The sequence below is a fragment of the Arvicanthis niloticus genome, chromosome 24, assembly GCF_011762505.2.
Source record: "Arvicanthis niloticus isolate mArvNil1 chromosome 24, mArvNil1.pat.X, whole genome shotgun sequence".
Lineage (NCBI taxonomy): Eukaryota > Metazoa > Chordata > Mammalia > Rodentia > Muridae > Arvicanthis > Arvicanthis niloticus.
Window position 1 is genome coordinate 42990023 of NC_133432.1, and position 21567 is coordinate 43011589.

Here is a 21567-nt window from a genome sequence, read left to right on the forward strand (position 1 = left end):
CCCCCCCCCCCCCCCCCCCCCCCCCCCCCCCCCCCCCCCCCCCCCCCCCCCCCCCCCCCCCCCCCCCCCCCCCCCCCCCCCCCCCCCCCCCCCCCCCCCCCCCCCCCCCCCCCCCCCCCCCCCCCCCCCCCCCCCCCCCCCCCCCCCCCCCCCCCCCCCCCCCCCCCCCCCCCCCCCCCCCCCCCCCCCCCCCCCCCCCCCCCCCCCCCCCCCCCCCCCCCCCCCCCCCCCCCCCCCCCCCCCCCCCCCCCCCCCCCCCCCCCCCCCCCCCCCCCCCCCCCCCCCCCCCCCCCACCCCCCCCCCCCCCCCCCCCCCCCCCCCCCCCCCCCCCCCCCCCCCCCCCCCCCCCCCCCCCCCCCCCCCCCCCCCCCCCCCCCCCCCCCCCCCCCCCCCCCCCCCCCCCCCCCCCCCCCCCCCCCCCCCCCCCCCCCCCCCCCCCCCCCCCCCCCCCCCCCCCCCCCCCCCCCCCCCCCCCCCCCCCCCCCCCCCCCCCCCCCCCCCCCCCCCCCCCCCCCCCCCCCCCCCCCCCCCCCCCCCCCCCCCCCCCCCCCCCCCCCCCCCCCCCCCCCCCCCCCCCCCCCCCCCCCCCCCCCCCCCCCCCCCCCCCCCCCCCCCCCCCCCCCCCCCCCCCCCCCCCCCCCCCCCCCCCCCCCCCCCCCCCCCCCCCCCCCCCCCCCCCCCCCCCCCCCCCCCCCCCCCCCCCCCCCCCCCCCCCCCCCCCCCCCCCCCCCCCCCCCCCCCCCCCCCCCCCCCCCCCCCCCCCCCCCCCCCCCCCCCCCCCCCCCCCCCCCCCCCCCCCCCCCCCCCCCCCCCCCCCCCCCCCCCCCCCCCCCCCCCCCCCCCCCCCCCCCCCCCCCCCCCCCCCCCCCCCCCCCCCCCCCCCCCCCCCCCCCCCCCCCCCCCCCCCCCCCCCCCCCCCCCCCCCCCCCCCCCCCCCCCCCCCCCCCCCCCCCCCCCCCCCCCCCCCCCCCCCCCCCCCCCCCCCCCCCCCCCCCCCCCCCCCCCCCCCCCCCCCCCCCCCCCCCCCCCCCCCCCCCCCCCCCCCCCCCCCCCCCCCCCCCCCCCCCCCCCCCCCCCCCCCCCCCCCCCCCCCCCCCCCCCCCCCCCCCCCCCCCCCCCCCCCCCCCCCCCCCCCCCCCCCCCCCCCCCCCCCCCCCCCCCCCAAGAGCTATCACATGTCCTGGGAAAGCCATGTGGGGGTGTTTCCTGCCCAGGCAAGGCAGAAGAGTGTCACTCTGTGTCCACTACCATGGTCTGGTGGTCTTCCCTGGGAGTCACACGTCAGCTTTCCTCTCCAGTTTGCTTTGGAGAACTCAACCTGCTGCCTTTGTCGGTGCCGACTTCACTCTCCCATCCTCCTCTGTACTTGGAAGAAATCATGTCCGTCATGTCGAGCTACATCAAAGTCCGGCTGTGCTTCTTGTCTCTTTTTTTTTTTTTTTTTTTTTTTTTTGGTTTTTAGAGACAGGGTTTCTCTGTGTAGCCCAGGCTGTCCTGGAACTCACTCTGTAGACCAGGCTGGCCTTGAACTCAGAAATCCGCCTGCCTCTGCCTCCCAAGTGCTGGGATTAAAGGCGTGCATCACCACCGCCCGGCTCTCATTTTCTTTCTTAGTTCTGTGTTTTCTTTTTGGCCTGTCTTTAAACAAGAACCAGAAGAAGGAAGAAGAGGAAGAGGTGGAGGAGAAGGAGGAAGAGGAGGAGAAGGAGAAGGAGGAGAAAGAAGGAGAAGGAAGGAGAAGGGGAGGAGAAGGAGGAAGAGGAGGAGGAGGAGGAGGAGGAGGAGGAGGAGGAGGAGGAGGAGGAGGAGGAGGAGGAGGAGGAGGAAAGTAGTCACTAAGCATTTGTGTGTAATGATACACACCTGTAATCCCAGCACTCAGGAAAGCTGAGTTGGAAGGAGTACTGGGAGTCTGAAGCAAGCCTGGGCCACATATCGAGGTCAAAGCCAACTTGAACTATATGGAGATAGCCTGTCTATGAAAAAAAAAAAAAAAAAAAAAAAACTCACCAAGCAAAATAAAATCTAAAGTAATAAATAATAAGGTAATAATGTAACATTATTCTAATTAGATACAGAGTAACTAGCTGGTCCCTTCAGATCCCAGGCTGGATATAGCTGAGTTTATTTTTTCATCTGCTCTTTTCTTCAGTCCCTTAAAATATGCTTTGTAACTTCATCCCCTGAGCATGCTGGGTTTGCCCCCTATCCCCCAGTGTTGGTGGCCTTGAGTACAGGACTTCACATATCCCGTGTAAGGAGTCTACACTGAGCCGTGCTGGGCGGTCTGGTAGCTGTCATTTTGAAGCATTTCCTGAAGGAATGTACCTTATAATTGCAGCTGTAAAGAAGAAGGCCCTGCTGTTGTCAAAAAGGAGGAGAAGGTACTTTACGAGTTATTCGGAACAGACATCAGATGTTGTGCAAGAAATGCACTGGGCCGTGAATGCACCAAGCTGTTCACCATAGGTAATGTGGGACTGTTGGCTATGTGTCCTTAGTGACTGTTCCTAAGGGACTGACACCATCGGTGTGGGTAATCATTCCACTTCAGAAAGATGATGGGAAGTTATACTAGAATCCGAATCTAGATTGCATCGTTCACATTCTGACTTAAAAGCAATTAAACACACAGGTATGGCCAAGCTTGGTGGCCCGTGCCTTTAACCCTTCTTTCATAGGACTTTGATTTGATTTGGTTTGACTTAGGTGCTGGGCTCAAACCCAGGGACTCAGAGCATCTGCTCTGCCACTGAGTTCTTCTCCAGATCTTCCACACCACTTTATTACGTTTATTTGTTGTGTGTGTGCGTGCACACACGCTACAGCATGCATGTGTGTGCACACACGCTACAGCATGCATGTGGAGGTCGGAGATCTACTCGTGGGCGTCTAGTCCCTCTTTCCATCATATGGAGCTCCTGAATTAAATTCAGGTCATCCAGCCTGGTGGTGGCAGGCACCTCTACCCACTGAGCCACCTCGATGACCTGTTCATACCACTTAAAATGTAACTATAGATTCTGTAAGGGAGGATTTCTGCATCTCTAGCACGTGGCTTTATAGTGTCGTTTTTAGTTTTGTTGTGCTCTGAGCCTCCAGGTCTCCTCCAGGCCAGCCTCTCCTGCCCTGACCTCAGCTCAGCATTGGTTTATTGACTCGATCAGTAATGTCGGGGATGCTGGCATTGCTTTTCAAAATATCCATAACACTTCTGAGTTGAGGCAAAAGTTTTAAAAATGATATGCTGTGGGGTTTTTTTTTGTCTTCTTTGGGATATTTTTATCTTTTAGATCTAAATCAGGCTCCTCAGAGCACACTGCCTCAGTTATTCCTGAAAGTGGGGGAACCCTTGTGGATAAGGTGCAAGGCCATCCATGTGAACCACAGATTCGGGCTCACCTGGGAGCTGGAAAACAAAGCCCTGGAGGAGGTAATGGCACCCTTGGTATTTACCGCACACTCCCAGCATGGGCACCGCAGGCTCCCAGCGTGGGTGGGAGCCTGGAAAGCAGACTCTTGTTTCTTTAATACCCAGGGCAGCTACTTTGAGATGAGTACCTACTCCACAAACAGGACCATGATGCGGATTCTATTGGCTTTTGTGTCCTCTGTGGGAAGGAACGACACCGGATATTACACCTGTTCTTCCTCAAAGCACCCCAGCCAGTCAGCGTTGGTGACCATCCTAGGTAACAGGCCACTCATGAAATCTGTTTGTTTGTTTGTTTGTTTGTTTGTTTGTTTGTTTTTTAATGCTGCCCTGGGACTCACTATGTAGATGGTTGGCCTTGAACTCACAGAAATCTACCTGTGTCTGCCTCCCCGGTGCTGGGATTAAAGGCGTGGGCCACCAGGCTTGTCTCTACTTGTGTCTGTAGTTGCTTTCAGTGTGGAATGTGGACTAGGCAGTCTAGACTGAGATTTCAGTATAATTTTCCACCGAGAAACAGAACAGGAAGGCTGGTGAGATAGCTCAGTTAGAAAAGACAATAGCTGTCAACCCTGGTGGCCCAAGTCCCATCCCTGGGACTCCTGGTAGGAAAGGACAGACTGCTGTGGGTTGTCTTCTGACCTCCACATGTGACCTTTACCAACTGTCCCACCCCAAAACAGAATACATGAGTATAATTTTTTGAAAATTAACATTTATTTTATGTGCATGGGTGTTCCTCTGCACTTATGCCTGGGCCCCAATGTGTGTGTGGTGTCTACAGAGGCCAGAAAAGGGCGTCAGATCCTTTGGGATGGGAGTCACAGGTGGCTGTGAGCCGCCATAAGGGTGCTGGGAATTAACTGAAGTTCTCTAGAAGAGCAGCCAGGGCTCTGCCAAGCTGTCTGTCCAGCTAAAAATTGTAAAAGAAGCTGAATTAGAATAGTGTGGTCAGGATAAGCTTCCCTCTACCCTGCTTTCTGTGTCCTGCCCCACCCCTCTTTTTCTTCGGAGGCTGTTGGCCACCAGCCTGAGAGCACAAAGAGCAGAGAGCAGGGTCCGGATGGCCATGTGTATAGTGGAATGATCTCTGGAGACCGCTGCAGCGAAACGAGGCTACTTTATTATTTCAGGGATAGAGTATATGAGGACTTTTTGGGGTTACAAGTTAAAAGGGCTAACTGGCCATAACATCATTTGGGTGGGAAGGGCTGACTGGTTATAAAGCAGTACTTAATTATGCAGGTGGGAAGCCAGAGCGAGACTTGTGTGCGGAGTTATACAGCCTCGCACAGAGCTCTGTACAAGGTCATTTTCCAGACAAGGCTAGCCACCTGTGTTCAGGGACACTCTCCAGACAGAGACAGAGAAGACCCACTAAGAAAGGGAGTCCCCCATTTTGGCTGAGCTCAGAAAGCCATCTGTCTTGGTGGACTGCTACCTTCATAGCAAGGTTCCCCGACAGCTCTCCTGTTCGGTCATGTACACTCAGATGCCACTGTCTTTTCTCAGACCACATTGCAATGGAACCAATCTGTGCATCTGACTTTGTTACATGACTGTAACTGCCTATGGACCGGGCAGTCCCTTCTATCCTTGGAGTCCCAGAACCTGGCACTAAACACCTGCCTAATGAACCCTTGTTCTGAGAATGTACTTAGTGAATCATGACAGTGAGAACTGTTCTCATGCTTGGTGACTAGGAACCGGGATGCCTGTGAGGATTTCAGAGTAGCAGCCACATATAGGTGATGTCACATAGGGTGCAGGCTTGAGTGATGTGAGCAAGCCGAGGACACAGTTGTGTTCTTAGCAGGGCAATATAGAGGCTCATGGGGAGGCCTTGCGGATGTCGCTTACTGCTTGGCTCTTTCATTTGCACCTGGAGATTATTTAACCTGGGGCCTGTCCCTGGGTCCTCTCAGTTTCTGAGTCATCTTTCCATCTCTAACATCCCATCCCTGATGAAAATCCTGACTACAAAAGATGATGGGTTCTGTCTGAGTGTCTCCTCTGCCTCTTTGTGGACTAGCCCAAACCACAGCTCACCGTTCTCAATGCTTCCTTCCATTAAAGTGACACATTTCTTAAAATGTCATGTACTGCAGACCTCTATGTGACCAGCCTGGTCTCCAAAGCAGGTTCCAAGTTAGCTGGGGCCACTCTGTAAAAACCTGCTCAAAAATAAATAAACAAAAATAAAATTATATGTGTGTTTGTGTACCATCCTTATACAAATTATCAATGCCTAGCTTGTAAATTTTCTTTTTACAGAAAAAGGGTTCATAAATGCTACCAGCTCACAGGAAGAGTATGAAATCGACCCGTATGAAAAGTTCTGCTTCTCAGTCACGTTTAAAGCATACCCTCGCATCCGATGCACATGGGCCTTCTCTCAAGCATCCTTTCCTTGTGAACAAAGTGGCCTGGAGGATGGATACAGGTGAGACACAGCACAGTCCTCCCTCATTGCTCTCGAGAAGGACAGGGATTTGTGGAAGTGAATTTTTTCATTTTGAGTGTGTACATACACGCTGATGTGCCTACCCTCCCCATCCTCCCCCAGTATCAAGTACCAAACCCAGGGCCTTGTCCGAGCCAGACAAACTCTGTGTCCCTCAGCTATAGGCTCAGCCCCATGAGTCTGTGAGTTGATTTATTGTTGAGTCAGAAAACTGAAGACTGAAAGCAAACGGCACCTGTGAGGAGAACCACCTCTCCTTCTCTTCCGGGACTAAAGCCTGCTGCATGAAAACAGAATCTTGGCAGTTTTCTGTCAAGAGACTGTGGTTTCCTGTCTGAATGCTGCACTCTGACAGTACCCGGTGGCTAAGAGCAGTTGTGAGTGATGGGGGAGTCGAACCTCCTTGCCAACTGAAAACATCTCCTGTAGGTGTACTGATTTATGTTCTCAGACATAAATGCAGAAATAGCCCAACCATAAATGAAAAAAAAAAATCTCATTCTTCTGGGGACTTGCTCAACTCTATTCAAGAGTGTTCTGGAGGAGAAATTATCACTCCTTCTTTGAAAAGCAAAAGCCAGCTTTCCCTGGTTTCTTCCTTTTACTATAGTGCCTCTTCTTTCTTTCCCTCCTTTACAGATTTTAGTCGTGTGTGTGTGTGTGTGTGTGTGTGTGTGTGTGTGTGTGTGTGGCAGTCTCTGTGTGTGACTGCAGTGTTCTTGGAGGTCAGAGGCTTGGGAAGCCCCTGGAGGTGGAGTTACAGTGGTTGTGAGTTCCCAACATGAGTACCGGGAACCCAACTCAAGTGGTCTGCAAGAGCAGTGTGGGTTTGTTCTTACCCGCTGCAGCCAATCTGCAGCACAACTCCTGCTATCTCTTACAGCCCAGGTAGACTTTCTTACTCAGGGTAGACTGTGAGAGCCAGGGCATCACTATCCTCTTCTAAGGAAGCCTGTGGTCTAGATCGGTCGCTTCTCAGCATGTGTTCCATAAATGTGAGAGTCACCTGGGCAATTGTCTTAAAAGGTAGAGTCATGGCTCACATCTCTAGACGTGCTACATCAAAATTGAGACAAATCGCTCTGATTTCTTTTCCAAGGTAGAGGCTTGATGTATGGTCTGGGATGGACTTGAATCCTTGAGTTCAAGGGTCCCTACCTTGGCCTCCTAAGGGGCCGCCACTACCGCGCTAGGCAGCAACGCATTAGATGCCCCGCACTGGCAGCAATGCAGTGCATCGGAAGCAAACCGTGGTTGCTGATTTGTCTTATCTGCTGTTTAACATGGCAGCCACCAGGATTAGAGTAGTGAGGACTTTACACTGGACCAGTCTAAACTGAGATGTAAAACATGCTCTGGGTTTTGAAGACATTGTATTTTTAAAAAAGAATGTAAGCCCAGCCACAATTTGAATCCCAATGGGATCAGCAGAGGCAAGCGGATCTCTCTGACTTCAAGGCCAGCCTGGTCTACAGAGTGAGTTCCAGGATAGCCAGGGCTACATAGAGAAGCCCTGTCTCGAAAACAACAACAAACAAACAACAACAAACAAACAAAACAGGAAGGTAAACTATCTCACTAATAATTTTCACACTGAGGCTATGTTTAAATGATTGTTTGAGGTGTGGGGACTTACAGAGATCAACGGATGTGCTTAGTCTCCCCTCACATTACTCCATGGTCTGCAGGGGATTTAAGGAGAGTGCGGCTGGTGTTTGTGGTTCATGATGGACTCTGATCACTGTGACAAGGAAGAGCTGAGCTCTTTCTGCCCTCCATGCTGCTCCCGGTGTTTCTTTCATGATTCTGTGCTTTTTTTTTTTTTTTTTTTTTTAATTTAATTCCCATAAGTGATTTGTAATTGGTCTTTGAGAAAGTGTGTGTGTGTGTGTGTGTGTGCGCGCGCACGCGTGAGTGTGCATACATGCATGTGTGTCTCTGTGTATGTGCGCGCGTGTGTCTATGTGTGTGTAGGATGGATGCCCTGGAACTGGAGTTATAGGCAGTTGTGAGCCGCTTCATGTGGGTGCTAGGGATTGAACTCAGGTCTTCTGGACGAGCAATGCTTGCTCTAAACTCCTGAGTTCTCTCTCTGCCTCTAAATTCTCCTGGGGATGGGGATGTGTGGGTGCACCCATGTGCAGAGGCCAGATCTACCTCCTCTGTTGTTCTCCACTGTTTTTAAAAAACTATTTCATATCATGCTTATGAGTGTTTTGCTTGCATGTGTGCCTGGTGGGGGATCAGATCACTTGGAAATGGAGTTATGTATGGATGGTTAAAAGTCACTATGTGGGTCCTAGGAGCCAAACCTAGGTCACCTGCAAAAACAAGTGCTCTTAACTCCTGACTCATCTCTCTGACCCTCTCCACTGTTTTGTTTGTTTTGTTTTTGAGACAGACTATCTCACTGAACTTGGATCTTGCTATTTTGACTAGACATGGTGGACATCATGTCGGCATCTGTGTGTCTCTGTGCGGCCTCCATACCCCGGCACTAAGGCTACAGAGCATGCTATTGTACCCTTCTTGTACGTGGTGGGGATTTGAACTCAGATCCTTGCACTGTGTTGCAAGCTTTATATACTGAGCCACCTCCCCAGCTCCCTATTTGGATTTTGGGGGGCAGAAGGGGACAGTTTGAGAAAGAATTTCTTTCTCTCTGTATTACTGGTTGTCCTGGAACTTGCTAGGTAGACCAGGCTGATCTTGAACTCACTGAGATCTTCCTGCCTCTGCTTCCAAAGTGCTGGGGCTCAAAGTGGGTGCCACTACGCCTGGCTCTCATAAGCGCTTATCTAGAACTTGAGTTTCAGAAGGAACAGATAGGGAGGAACCGATGACCACGGAGCCTGGGTTCAGGATAGCTGGGCTGCCCCTCCGTGGCAGTATAAGATCTAAGACAGCCTTAGAGACTCCTGTTGCATTCGAGGATAATTGCGAACCTGACTCAGGTAAAGAAGGAGTTAAATCTGATTTAACCAATGTTAAGATAGTGGTGCAGTTTAACGCATTGAATCCTAGCAGTCCAGGGGCAGAGCTGGTGGATCTCTGAGTTCCAGGCTAGCCTAGGCTACACAGTGAGGTCCAGGCCAGCCTGGACTACACAGCAAAGGGCTGTGTGAGTGGGTAAGAAACTACCATTTTCCTTCTCCCCCACAGGATGCATATTGTCACCGTGTGACCTGGTGACACACAGCAGACCCTCTTGGGGTATCATGGAGCTGTGTTTGCCATGTAGTCAGGGGCTACTCCGCTGGGCTGGGTAGCCATATGTCATCCTGGGGCTCCAACCTACAAGCCTGAACCCCAGCAATGTTCCATCCCAGCTTGAGCTGTCCTGTGTCCCTTTCATTTCCAGTCACCTGGGAGTAGCTTCCCATGTGACATCTCAGCTCTGAATTTATAACCTCTATAAAGATGGCTGAGCTGTCATCTCTCTAGCTCTGCCCCATTCAAGAAATGTGTGTGTGAACCAGGAAACGGATTCATTACCACTCCTAGACCTGACTTCTTGGAGAAAGCTGAGCCTGTGTGGTCTTCCATGCACCACGCATGGTACCCAGTGCTTGGTGTGAGATTCTCCAAAGGTTTCCAGAGAATAAAGAACATGGGTGTTGGCAGCAGGGAAGCCTGAGGCAAAGCAGTCGGCACTGAACAGTGTTTCCCCGAGTTCTATGAACCTTCTCTCTGCTGTAGGCTCTGGGTTGTGGAAAGAGGTAACACAAGTTCTATTCAACTTTGATGGGAAAAGTTTCAAATTCACTAATATGCTAGAAGGAGCTGGCATCTTTAGCTCCCCAGTAGATGCATCAGTTCTGTTGAGGCGAGTTGGGATGGTAAAGGATGGAGATCCCGTTTTGAGAGCTGACCCGAGTGGCGGGAAAGTTGCTGGGTTTTTTTTTTTTTTTTTTTTTTTTTTTTGTTTTTTTTTTTTTTTTATAATCTGTGTAGTAGCTGGACTCCTGCAGAAGCCTCGATGTGGTCGTGGTGTACACCAGAAGTCTCTCGGCTTCCCCACTTTCGTAGCTTCATTTCTGCAATTTACTTCCTCAAATCACACCCTGAGGCTCACTGGGGCTTGCCTTTCCGTGTTTGTGTCTGGTTTCCAGCTGCCGGGTGCCCTTTTACTTCTGAAAAAGAGACTGAAGGATATTCGCCCCTTACTTTGGGGCAAATTATCTAGAGTTACCAATAAATACCGAACCCACACTGGTGTCACGGTGGACACAACGTTTCCCCGGAGATGTTTCATCCAGTCCTCTATGAGTTTCCCTTCTGTCCCCACTGGGCTCTGAGTGTTTCCAAAGTGGAGCAGGGATCTCTCATGTGTTCACAGTCTGGATGACCCACTAGGGGCCTGCTCAGGACAAGAGTGGCTGCGCAGAAGCTTCTGGACGGGACCTGGGGCAAAGCTGACGTTTTCGTTTTTACTGGAATGGGGTTTGGGGGTAGGGGAATTGTGAGCCTGAGTGTGTACAACAAGGAAGGGGAAGATGTTTGTCTCTAGAGAAAGACCAAGAGGCCCAACTAAGCCTTGTCTCCATGTGTTCATGCTGACTGTAGCAGTGGCTCTGGCTCTTCTTTTCCAGGGCCATACAGTGAGACACTGTCTTAAACATATGTAATAAGTGTATTTAATATAATGGTTAAATTGCTTTATCTTAGTTATCATTTTAATAGCTAAATAGTGTTCAAGATTTTAAAAGTTGAAACAGGGTCTCATCGTATAGCACTGGCTGCTTTGGAACTGGAGACATAGATCAGACTGGCTGCAAACTCACAGAAATCCACCTGCCTGGCCCTACATATAACATTCTTTATGAATTATAAGCTGATTCCAGAGCCCTTGAACCAAGGTTGGCCTTTCTCAACTCCTCCCTCTGGGAACTAAATACAAGGAAGGAGAAAGTGACCTAATGATAGGGTGGCCCTCTTCCTAATTGTAATGACACTGCACTGTCTTGGTCTCCAAGATATGTCACTAGCAACTCAAATTTCCTGATGCCAAGTGGAAAAAGGGAGTGGGTTGGGGAAAAGGGGGGGTTTCGGAAGGAACCTGGATAAAATGAGGTTCTGAGCTTCCTGGTACCTGACAGTCCCTCTCGTTGCTGCTGGGGTCATAAGCATGGGAGGAAGGCAGGTGTGGCAATAGCCTGTTACTCCAGAACACTGGATGGAGGCTGAAGGCAGACGGAATGCAGATCTGAGGCCTGTCAAAACCACAGAAAGGCAAAAGGAGAGCTGTAAATCTGTCTGGACATTTGGTTCGGTGTCCCACCAAGTTACATGATCGATATCCTACCTGGATATTGTTGAAGAGAAAATACGTCAGGGGCTCTGTCTGTGATGAGCCACACCCTGTGGAGACAGCACCATGGACAGAAAAGACAAAGCCATGTGCTTTGTTCCACACAGTGCGAACACCATTGTGTGGTCGTTAGTTTCTCCATCAAATTGAGTGAAACTTTGAGCATGGTCCCTGGCCAACTGTGTCAGTCACTCAGTCCCTCTCCCCTCCCAGTCTCCATCATTATCTCTGACTCCTCCTTCTCTCCCTCTGACACAGGCAAGGCTCAGTATGTGATCCACACTGGCCTCGGACTCTCCTTTTAAAGGATTTATGTATTTTTATTTTCTGTGTATTAGCGTTTGCCTGAATGTCTATGTTGTGTGTACCATGTGCACAACTGGTGCCCATAGAGACCAGAAAAGAGCACTGGATGCCCTGGTGGAGTTATAGGTAGCTGTGAGCCACCATGTGGGTGTTGGGAACTGAACCTGGATCCTCTGGAAGAGCATCTAACACTCTTAACTGCTGAATCGTCTCTCCAGCCCTTGACCTTGAATTCTTTCTTAACCCTCCCATTTCTGCTTCTAGAGCACTGAGATTAGAGGTGCAGGCATGTGCCCATGCCCTCAACTACCGGCTGGGCTGTTTGTTTTGTTTTGTTTTGTTGTTTGTTTGTTTTTAAACTCTTTCTTATCCCTTCCCTTTTAAGGCCTTTGGTCGTTGTCCACAGAAAATCACACTTTCTGTTTTGGAGGCTCATGGCCTTTCCTGCCCTTCTGAAGCCTGGGAGTTGCTGCAGCCTGGCTCCCCCCAATCTGGCTGGCCTTTGGGGGTTCTCCTACAGTCTTTCTATCACTTCATTCTCCAGCATTCCTTCCTTGTCCAGAAGACTAGAATGAAAATGGGGAGTAGGGATGTGGCTCAGGTGGTACAGCGCTTGCCTCATTTCCAGAGCCCTGCTTCACTCTGCTTTCATAAAACCAGACGGGGTGGCACTCAGCAGGTAGAAGCAGGCATTCAAAGCCATCTTATAGCAAGTTCAAGGCCAGCATGGGATGCTGGAGACTCTCTCTTTTAAAAAAAGATACTGGACATAGTGGCACATGCCTTTAATCTCAGCACTTGGAAGGCAAAGACAAGTCTGGGTTTCTGAGTTCGAGTCTCGCCTGGTTTACAGAGTGAGTTCGAGGCAGTGGACATGGCAGGCAAGCAATCTAGCATGCACCTCACCTGCAGACCAACTGCTGCAAATTCTTGGCAGGTGCAAAAAGTGACTTCCATCTCATTTTGACGGCCAGGAGCATCTGACTAAGAGATAAGGGCACTCAGAGTGCTGGTGCCCAGGCAGCCCTGGCTCAAAGCTCCAGCTGTCCAGGTGCGTCTCAGGGCCAACTGGGAGCCTGAGGTTGGCTTTTTGCACATGCACACAGTACCTGAAATTTTGTTTATCTCAGTGCCTCTCAGGTGTGCCTTTTCCCATTCTTCCTCTGTAGGAACATTCTCTGAAACCTCAACTTTGCACTTTATGTGCTTTAAAGACAGTATCTCCCCATGTACCCCAGCTCAGCCTCAAACCTACGATCTTCTTGCCTCAACCTCCCGAGCACTGAGACAGAGGTGTGCACCACCACGACCACTTCCCATAACTGTCTTTACCTGTCTGCTTCTAACATCACGGTGTGAGTTTTAGGGTAACAAAAACACTCTTTCTCCAGGTTTGCTGCTGGAGACTTGATTCTTCCCACAGTCAGGTCTCTGGAAGAGCAGTCAGGGCTCTTAACCACCGAGCCCTACTTTGTACTTTTTATAACTTTTTATATACTGTTCTTCACTGAAGCCTCTCCTGGAAGCACAAGGCTAAGTTCATCTTTAATTCCTTCTCAAACAGCATATCTAAATTTTGCGATCATAAGAACAAGCCAGGAGAGTACATATTCCATGCAGAAAACGATGATGCCCAGTTCACCAAAATGTTCACGCTGAACATAAGAAGTAAGTTGAATCTCATTTTGTCTACTTTATTCTCCCATTAATTTTTAATCAAGAAGAGCCAAGCATGACTTAGAAGGGATGCTATAAAACTATTTTTTAAAAGATTATTTGTGTGTATATGAGTGAGTGTTTTGCCTGTGTGTGTGTGTCTCTGCACCACGTGCAGACAGTGCACATAAAGGCCACAAGAGGGCGTCGGACTACCACCCCACCTTACCCCCACTCCCTTGGAACTGGAGTTACAGATGGTTGTGAGCCACAATGTGGGTGTTTGGGAACACAGTTCCTCTGCAACCACAGCCAGTGCTCTTAACCCCTCAGCCATCTTGCCAGCCTCTGAAACTGCTTTTGTAAGCTCCATGTTCCTTGTGTATTGGCTTTAGTTATATATGTCCCTTTCTATGTTTGTTCTCTGAGCTAAGAAATGTTCCATCTCCAATTTGCTGTGACTTTACTGGCTTGGCGCTCTAAAAGGAACACTAAGGAAAGGCTGTACAGTCACCTGCTATTTATTTCTTTTAATGATTTGCATTTTGGTCTATGCAAAAGTAAGAAAAGACATATATTTCATTAGATTTTTTTGCAGATTTTTTTGTATGTGCACTGGTATTTTGCCTGCGTGTATGTCTGTATAAGGGTGTCAGATATTGGAGTTACAGACAGTTGTGAGCTGCCATGTCAATGCTGGGAATTGAACCCAGGTCCTCTGGAGGATATTTTTAAAGCTAAGTGTTATGTTGTGGTGTGCAGGTGTATGGAGGTTCTACACCTCAGCTCCCTCTAGGAGGTGAGTCACAGAGAGATGTTGCCTCCACCAGTCAAGAAGGTTTCGTGACAGAGGAGAAAGGGACCAAACAAGCATTTGAGGCATCCTAAATAAGGGACTGTACCAGGGGCACATAGCACCTGGGGTAAAGAGGCAGCCTAAGCTGAAGCCAGCTCTGAACTGATTCTGGAAAGACCCATCTTCCATGAGCTTACTGCATGCTACTTTCTGCAGAGAAACCTCAAGTGCTAGCAAAGGCCTCAGCCAGCCAGGCGTCCTGTTCCTCTGATGGCTACCCATTACCCTCTTGGACCTGGAAGAAGTGTTCGGACAAGTCTCCCAAGTAATGAGAACCTTGACATCTCTTGAAATGGAAGAGCCAAGCTGGACATGGTGGCGCACGCCTGTAATCCCAGCACTCGGGAGGCTGAGGCAGGAGGATCTTAGAGTTTGAGGCCAGCATAGGGTACACAGTGAAGCCCTGGTCCAAAAACCAAGAAGGAAAAAAAAAAAAAAAAGAAAGGGAATAAGAGAGGATGGGACGGAGGGAGGGCAAGAGAGGTAAGGGAAAGGAGGAAGAAAAAGAAAGGAAAAAGAAAAGTGAGAACAAGGCATAAGAGTCTATCACCTGTTGTCATGGATACAGCTTAAGAATGACATTGAAAATGCTTACCCTACACCCACAGTTTGTGTTCTTTGGGAACCATCTGTGGAAACCCTGACTTCCTGTCCTACCACGACCCCGCCCATCTGACTTCCTGTCCTACCATGACCCCGCCCATCTGACTTCCTGTCCTACCATGACCCTGCCCATCTAACATCCTTTTCCACCATTTTTTTTTTCAGCTGCACCGAGGAAATCCCAGAAGGAGTTTGGAATAAAAAGGCTAACAGAAAAGTGTTTGGACAGTGGGTGTCGAGCAGTACCCTAAATATGAGTGAGGCCGGGGAAGGGTTTCTGGTCAAATGCTGTGCATACAATTCTGTGGGCACGTCTTGCGAAACCATCTTTTTAAACTCGCCAGGTGTGCAGCCATTTGCTGTTGTGATAAACACACCCTGTCCCCAGAAATTCCCCCACCTGAAGTTGGGCACTGTGGCTGGCCTTTGCTGGGGAATTTTTATGAGAGTGCATCGTTCTGAGTGAGCATAAGACTCTTTTTGAGTCAGGCGAGAATCCCCAGGCAGATTCTGTCCAGTTTTACGTTTCAGGTCCCAGTTATCCTTAGATTTCATGACTCACAAGCCACAGTGCTGTGGAGTCCTGGAAATTCGTGGTGTGAAGAATAGTTACCAAAGGTGCAGCAAAACAGACTTAATGATCTGGAATTTTCATCCTTTTCGATTTTGTCAATTCCCTTATTTACTTTTAGCTGGCTAGTCTAGATTCCAGGGTTGTGTTTAGAGTCCTTCTAAAATTATACTAACAGTTTAGGGTCACCAGATAATATGGATTAATTCAAACAAAGAGTAGTGGCACAGCCCACCTCATATTCTAGGGACAAAAGCCAGAGGCTCCTAAGTTCAAGCTCAGCCTGGGCTCCATAGTGAGATCCTGTCTCAGAAATACGCAGAACAAAGCAAGCGCGTAAGCCAGAGCTGTGGCTTTGGAGAAATGTTAAGAACACCAGCTGCTCTTGCAGAGGACCTGGGTTTCATTCCCAGCACCCACATGACAGCTCACAACCATCTGTAGCTCCAGCTCCATTCCCCGGGGATCAAACACCCTCTTCTGGCCTCTGAGGGCCACAGGCATGTAAATGGCACACAAACACGCATGCAGGCAAACGGTCATACGAGTAACTTCTCTACACAAGTGTGACGAATCTTGGCAACAAACACATAGACTTCTTCTTATCTGAGGTGGGCTCTGTAAAAGGCTTATATGGGTATTGTTCACGTGACATCATGGTCCAGTTTTTAAAAATGGGTTCAGAATCATTTTTGACTTTCTGGAAAGGGAACTCATTGTTTACAGAAACAGAAACCAACTTTCTGTGGGGCACCCAGAACACACTGAATGCCCATTAGGTCTGAAAATGGTGGTTACTCGAACAGGATGTGAGAGACTCCAGCTACAGAGGAGCTGCCTGTTGAGAACTGAACACTGGACTTTTGTCTCTCCACCTAGTGACTGCTTCTCTTGCAGGCCCCTTCCCTTTCATCCAAGACAACATCTCCTTCTATGCGACCATTGGGCTCTGTCTCCCCTTCATTGTTGTTCTCACTGTGCTGATCTGTCACAAATATAAAAAGGTAAAAGCCGGCAAAGGCCCGTCCCTATCTTGACTCTGCAGCGCTGCAGACTGCCGCTGACTCCCTGTTCATCTCTCAAGCAATTTAGGTATGAAAGCCAGCTGCAGATGATCCAGGTGACGGGCCCCCTGGATAACGAGTATTTCTATGTTGACTTCAGGGACTATGAATATGACCTCAAGTGGGAGTTTCCAAGAGAAAATTTAGAGTTTGGTAAGGATCAACTGTTCAGAGGTTCTCTGGCATTTCCTTTCCCTTGCAAAACCTTTAACATTCGCTTACTCCATCTTTGCAGGGAAGGTCCTGGGGTCTGGTGCCTTCGGGAGAGTGATGAATGCCACAGCCTATGGGATTAGTAAAACAGGAGTCTCAATTCAGGTGGCAGTGAAGATGCTAAAAGGTACCGAAAGGTGGGGTTGTCTCAGCAAAGTCACTCAGAGAAGGAGTACAGCTGCCCCCCCCCTCCATTATTCTAACCACTGTTCCTGTCTGCTAAGCATGGAGGTTCATGAGGAGCAGGCAGTGACAGCAGTAAAGGCTGCAGGCGGTGAAGGCAAACCCCACTTCTTCCTCTTTCTCCTGGTTCAGTTGGTATCAGCTTTTGTGTTACAGTTTGACACAAATTCTGGGTAGAAAACAGACCAGGGACTTCTCACTTCCCATCCTCTCCCATCTGGCATCCACGCTCAGGCAGGAGCACCCTCAGCTGATTCTTAACCCCAGGCTTTGTGCATGCTGGGCACGTCCACTCCCTACCTTAGAGATCCATCCCAGCCCATCATTCTGTAACACCCTGTCTTGCTACATCGCTCAGGCAGGCCTTGAACTCACAATTTCAAGAATGCTGAGATGTATCATCCCCTCGTGACCGTCTGGCCCAGTCTTTTGCTGAGGTGTTCTCTGTAAGGGTAAAGGGAGCCCCTCCCCCCAAACACACACACACACACACACACACACACACACACACACACACACACAGAGACAGAGACAGAGACAGAGACAGAGACAGAGAGACACAGAGAGACACAGAGAGACAGAGAGACAGAGAGACAGAGACAGAGAGACAGAGACAGAGACAGAGAGACAGAGAGAGACAGAGAAACAGATACAGACAGAGAGTCACTGAAGTGCATTGCATTACACAAACCAATAGAAATGGCACACAGGACATAATAGACAGAAATCTCACAGCCTGAGCCTCCTAGTCATGTGACTGAGGCTTCCATACATCCTGGGTTACAGAAAGAAGCGGAAGCTTGTATTGTTGGAGGATGGCTTTAGGATCCATACATTTTTCTATAGATCAGATTCGGGATGTGAAAAGGGATGGACCTTTTCTTCCAGTGTCTGCAAGATACAAAACCCTAAAGTGAAGTCAGAACATGATCACTTGTTAAATCTGGGTAACAAATATGAAGGTTTCTTTTTACACTGTTTTCTTCACAAGTGCATCTTCGTTCCACAGACTAAGGAGCGTCGCTGTGCTATTCTCATACATACATATATGGAAACCGTACTTTGGTCCAGTTCACTAGCACCGCCCCCCACCCCCCACCCCCCATTGCCCTCTCTTGCCAATTTTCTTCCTATTGGTCCATTTCCTCTTCCCAAATAGTTCCCCTTCTACTTCCGGGCCTTTTCCTTTTAATCTAGATTCTACATATGAGAGATGGTGTGTGCTCTGTCTTCCTGAGTTTGGCATTTTTACTTAATATCATGGTGTCTGGTTCTATCCATGTTCCTGCAGATGGCCCAACCCATTCATTGCAGCTGAATAAACTGCTTGCTATGGGCCACATTTCCATCATCCATCCATCTGCAGCAGGCTCCTAGGCTGGTTAGATAGCACAGTGATTGTAATAGTGCCACCATCAACTTCCTGTGTGGAGTTCCTCATGTCTCCACTCAGTCCACACACTCACCCAAGGCCTGCCTCTGTAGTCCAGCTTCCCCTTCTGCACCGACAGCTCTCATGTCTGTTCCCTAAGCTTTGGCTTCATGTACTCCAATACTCATATCTCAGCGCCGTTCATCCAGGCTGAAGTCCCTCAACCCTGGCCCCCATCTCTACTCCAACCTGGTGATTACTGTGACATTTCAGTGAGACTACACATTCCACACAACCATAGAAACAAGAAAGCGGGTCTTGTCGCTGGTTCTCTCCCAGCCTTTCCCAACAGGTTTCCTGCACAGTGTCTGCTGGGCCCATCCTCATCTCTCCATGGTCTCCGTGATGGTCCCGTTGTGTCTCTCCTAACGGACACTAACGGTAGCTTTCAAAGAGCATCCCACCGTTCTGCTGGGGCTGTGTGCTGAGGTGGGGCGTGGCCACCATGCAGAACAGAGCATACCACCTTCTCGTTTGGCATCACACTTAGCATTGGCAGTGGCTTTCTACTGCTCTGAAAATGGTTCGCACAACCTTGAGCAATCCAGCCGTGGCTCAGCCTTTCCACCTCATTCTTAACACACCTTTCGGTTCTCCCAGTGCCGTGCTTCCCCGCCCACAGGCTTCACACAGGTGAATCCTTCCACCTGCTCTTCCCCTTTCACTGTAGGAAGCCTCTCATCTCTCAGATGTCAGCTTAGAGATCACTTCCTCAGGGACGCCTCCTCTCACGCCATGGGCAAGATCAAGTCCCTGGGGGCTAAGTGATACAACATGCACTCAGTGTGCTTGAGTCCCTGACTCTAATCCTAACATTAAAAACATAGTCGAGTCTTCTGCAGTAAGAACTATGTAGGCTTCTCCCAGAATTCTAGACTCTAGCACAGTGCGTTTGTTTAGCGATTCAGTTTGGGTCTAACCTTCTGCATCAGTCCCAAGCCTTCTGAAAGCAGCATGGGGCTTTTGCTGTGCTGCTGTTGCTTATTCCTGTGTTTTCTGCTGTCTCAGCCTGCGGTGGTCTTCTGTGTCCAGTCTCACTGAGGGAAAGACTCACTCAGCATGCTCCAGGGTCCAGTGGGCCCCTCTCTCTGCTTTTTCAGGCTGCCTGATGTCCCCCTAGTGTCACCCCACTGTACTTTCATTATATCTCCCTCATCTTGTGTGGTCATCCCTTAGTTTCTGCCGGAAGTTGGTTACACAGTCCCCTTTGCAGACACCAGAATCCCAGATGATCAGGTCCCTTCTATAACACAACGGTATTTGTATAGAACCAAGAGTCCATGGAATAGAGATTCCAAAGAAAGATGTTACCCTTGTCCCTGGGCCCCCCAAACCCATGGGAGCAGAGGTGCCCCAGGCAGCTACACTATCTTCAGTGACCTGAGCACTGGGCATAACAACCCTGGTGCTTGCATCCTAGCAAGGCTGTGGATCCAGCTTGCTCCACTGGGGAGAGTGAGTTGGTTTCTTTGTACAAGTTCTCCAACTCCACCACTTGGGGCATGCTTACAAATGGAAGTTTCTAGACCTGAGGGGCAACCTCATGTTGGAGACAACTATGCTTACTGAAGCTCCTCCTTCCGGTCTTCCTATCAGTTGAATTTTCTACTAGGAAAATCGTGTTCTGTTTATCATGTTGTCTACCTGCTTTGAGAGATGGGGTGGAATGAGTTTTATTTTCTTTGGTCAGGGAAAGTCAAATAGAAATGTAGATCCTTGCTGGACATGGCAGTGCATACTTTGATCCCAGCCCTCAGGAGGGAGAGGTAGGCAGGTCTCAGTGAATTCAAGACCAGCCTAATTAATCTACAGGGTGCGTTCCAGGCCAGTCAGGGCTATAGAGTGAGACCCCGTCTTGAGGAAGAGAAGGATATATTCATATAATTAACATCTATAACTCATGTTTTAAAACTCTGCCTTAAAACACGGGACATTATTGTCTAAATTCACGTATTATGTTTGTGTCAGTTTTTCTCTTCCAGTTTTGAATGTATGTAAGTTGTGGTCTGAACTGAGGAGAATCTTGGTTTCTAAAACAGCATACAGTTCCCTGGGGTCAACCCTGTTTCTGCTCCTCCACCAACAGAGAAAGCCGACACCTGTGAAAGAGAAGCGCTCATGTCAGAGCTCAAAATGATGACCCACCTGGGGCACCATGACAACATCGTGAATCTGCTGGGGGCATGCACACTGTCAGGTAACCCCTGCTCCGACCACTGCAGCCGGAGGCTGAGGCCTTTATATATCCTGCACTCTTTCCTCAGCCCCAGATTGTAGAAGTTTGGTCTGGTTCTTCCTCCCAGCCCCATGCTCCCAGAAAAAAAGACTCAGACTCAAAATATATTTACAAATACCTTGGCCGTAGAGCTAGGCTCTCCTCTGACTAAATCTAATAACCCATTCGTTCTAATCTTCATTCTGCCACGTGGCTGGCTGCCGCTGCTCAGGTGCCATGAGCCTGTCTCGTCTCATCGCATCACATCTTCCTGGGTGAATTTCCCCAGCCTGGCACTATCCCAGAATCCTTTCTGCCTCCCAGATGCCCTACCTCCTATTTCCTGCCTAAGCCATAGGCCATCAGACTTGTTATTGACAGTTGTCTTGTCCATATGGACATAAGCTATTCTCTCTACACCAGTACAAGTGGAATTAGATGTTGGTCCCTCTGAAGAGCACATGGCTCTGCTTTTCCCCTATTCTATCTGTCACAGAGTCCTAACTGCCTGAGAGAAAACCGCCACCCTGCACACTCATGTTGCGGAGTCTGAGCTCCTTCCCAGACTGTGAAACTGGCCTAAATGCAGGATGAAATCAGTTTCAGAATTCAGCACACACGCCCACACTGGTGCTGGTGAGGTCATACGTTTAGAACTCAAGAGAAAGACTAGAAGTCAGAGTTTTGCACATAGTGCTGAGATTGAAAATAAAGTCTAAGGTACAAGCTCATAAAAAGTACCTTCCAAAAGCAGGGAGAGCAGAACAGGCACAGGCCCCATTGTGCTACCTGTGATGCAGAGAGAGCGATCTCCGGTTCCTCTAAACCTGTAACTACAATTCTGTTTCAGGGCCAGTGTACTTGATTTTTGAATATTGTTGCTATGGCGACCTCCTCAACTACCTCAGAAGTAAAAGAGAAAAGTTTCACAAGACATGGACAGAGATTTTTAAGGAGCATAATTTCAGTTTTTACCCCACTTTCCAGTCACATTCAAATTCCAGGTAAGAGTGACATCAGAGCTTTATGGCTATCCACCCCGGGACAGACAGAAGGACCCCGGACAGACAGACAGACCACTGCACACACCCACCCCCAACCCCGCCTGGTAAGCGCCTGGAGGCACTGTGTGTGGCCTGAGACCTAAGGCAGCCATTTGTCTGTGCTGTGGACGTCTGTCCATATTATTTCTTTTTTTTTACTTAATGAAGTTTCAATTACCCACCAGAGGACGTGGCTCAAAAATACTAAATAGAAAA

General features: G+C 50.2%; 1 protein-coding gene across 1 annotated transcript in view; it reads left to right on the forward strand.

The window, feature by feature from the left end:
- Positions 1-1388: 1388 nt before the first annotated feature.
- Positions 1389-21567, forward strand: part of Flt3 (fms related receptor tyrosine kinase 3) — a 34401-nt gene continuing 14222 nt past the window's right edge. The window contains exons 1-13 of the mRNA XM_076922246.1: positions 1389-1414; positions 2343-2470; positions 3295-3434; positions 3540-3693; positions 5709-5877; positions 13080-13183; positions 14184-14292; positions 14796-14974; positions 16099-16205; positions 16286-16418; positions 16501-16605; positions 20180-20290; positions 21159-21312. Coding sequence (XP_076778361.1) covers positions 1389-1414; positions 2343-2470; positions 3295-3434; positions 3540-3693; positions 5709-5877; positions 13080-13183; positions 14184-14292; positions 14796-14974; positions 16099-16205; positions 16286-16418; positions 16501-16605; positions 20180-20290; positions 21159-21312 — 1619 coding nt within the window. The remainder of the gene's footprint in view (positions 1415-2342; positions 2471-3294; positions 3435-3539; positions 3694-5708; positions 5878-13079; positions 13184-14183; positions 14293-14795; positions 14975-16098; positions 16206-16285; positions 16419-16500; positions 16606-20179; positions 20291-21158; positions 21313-21567) is intronic.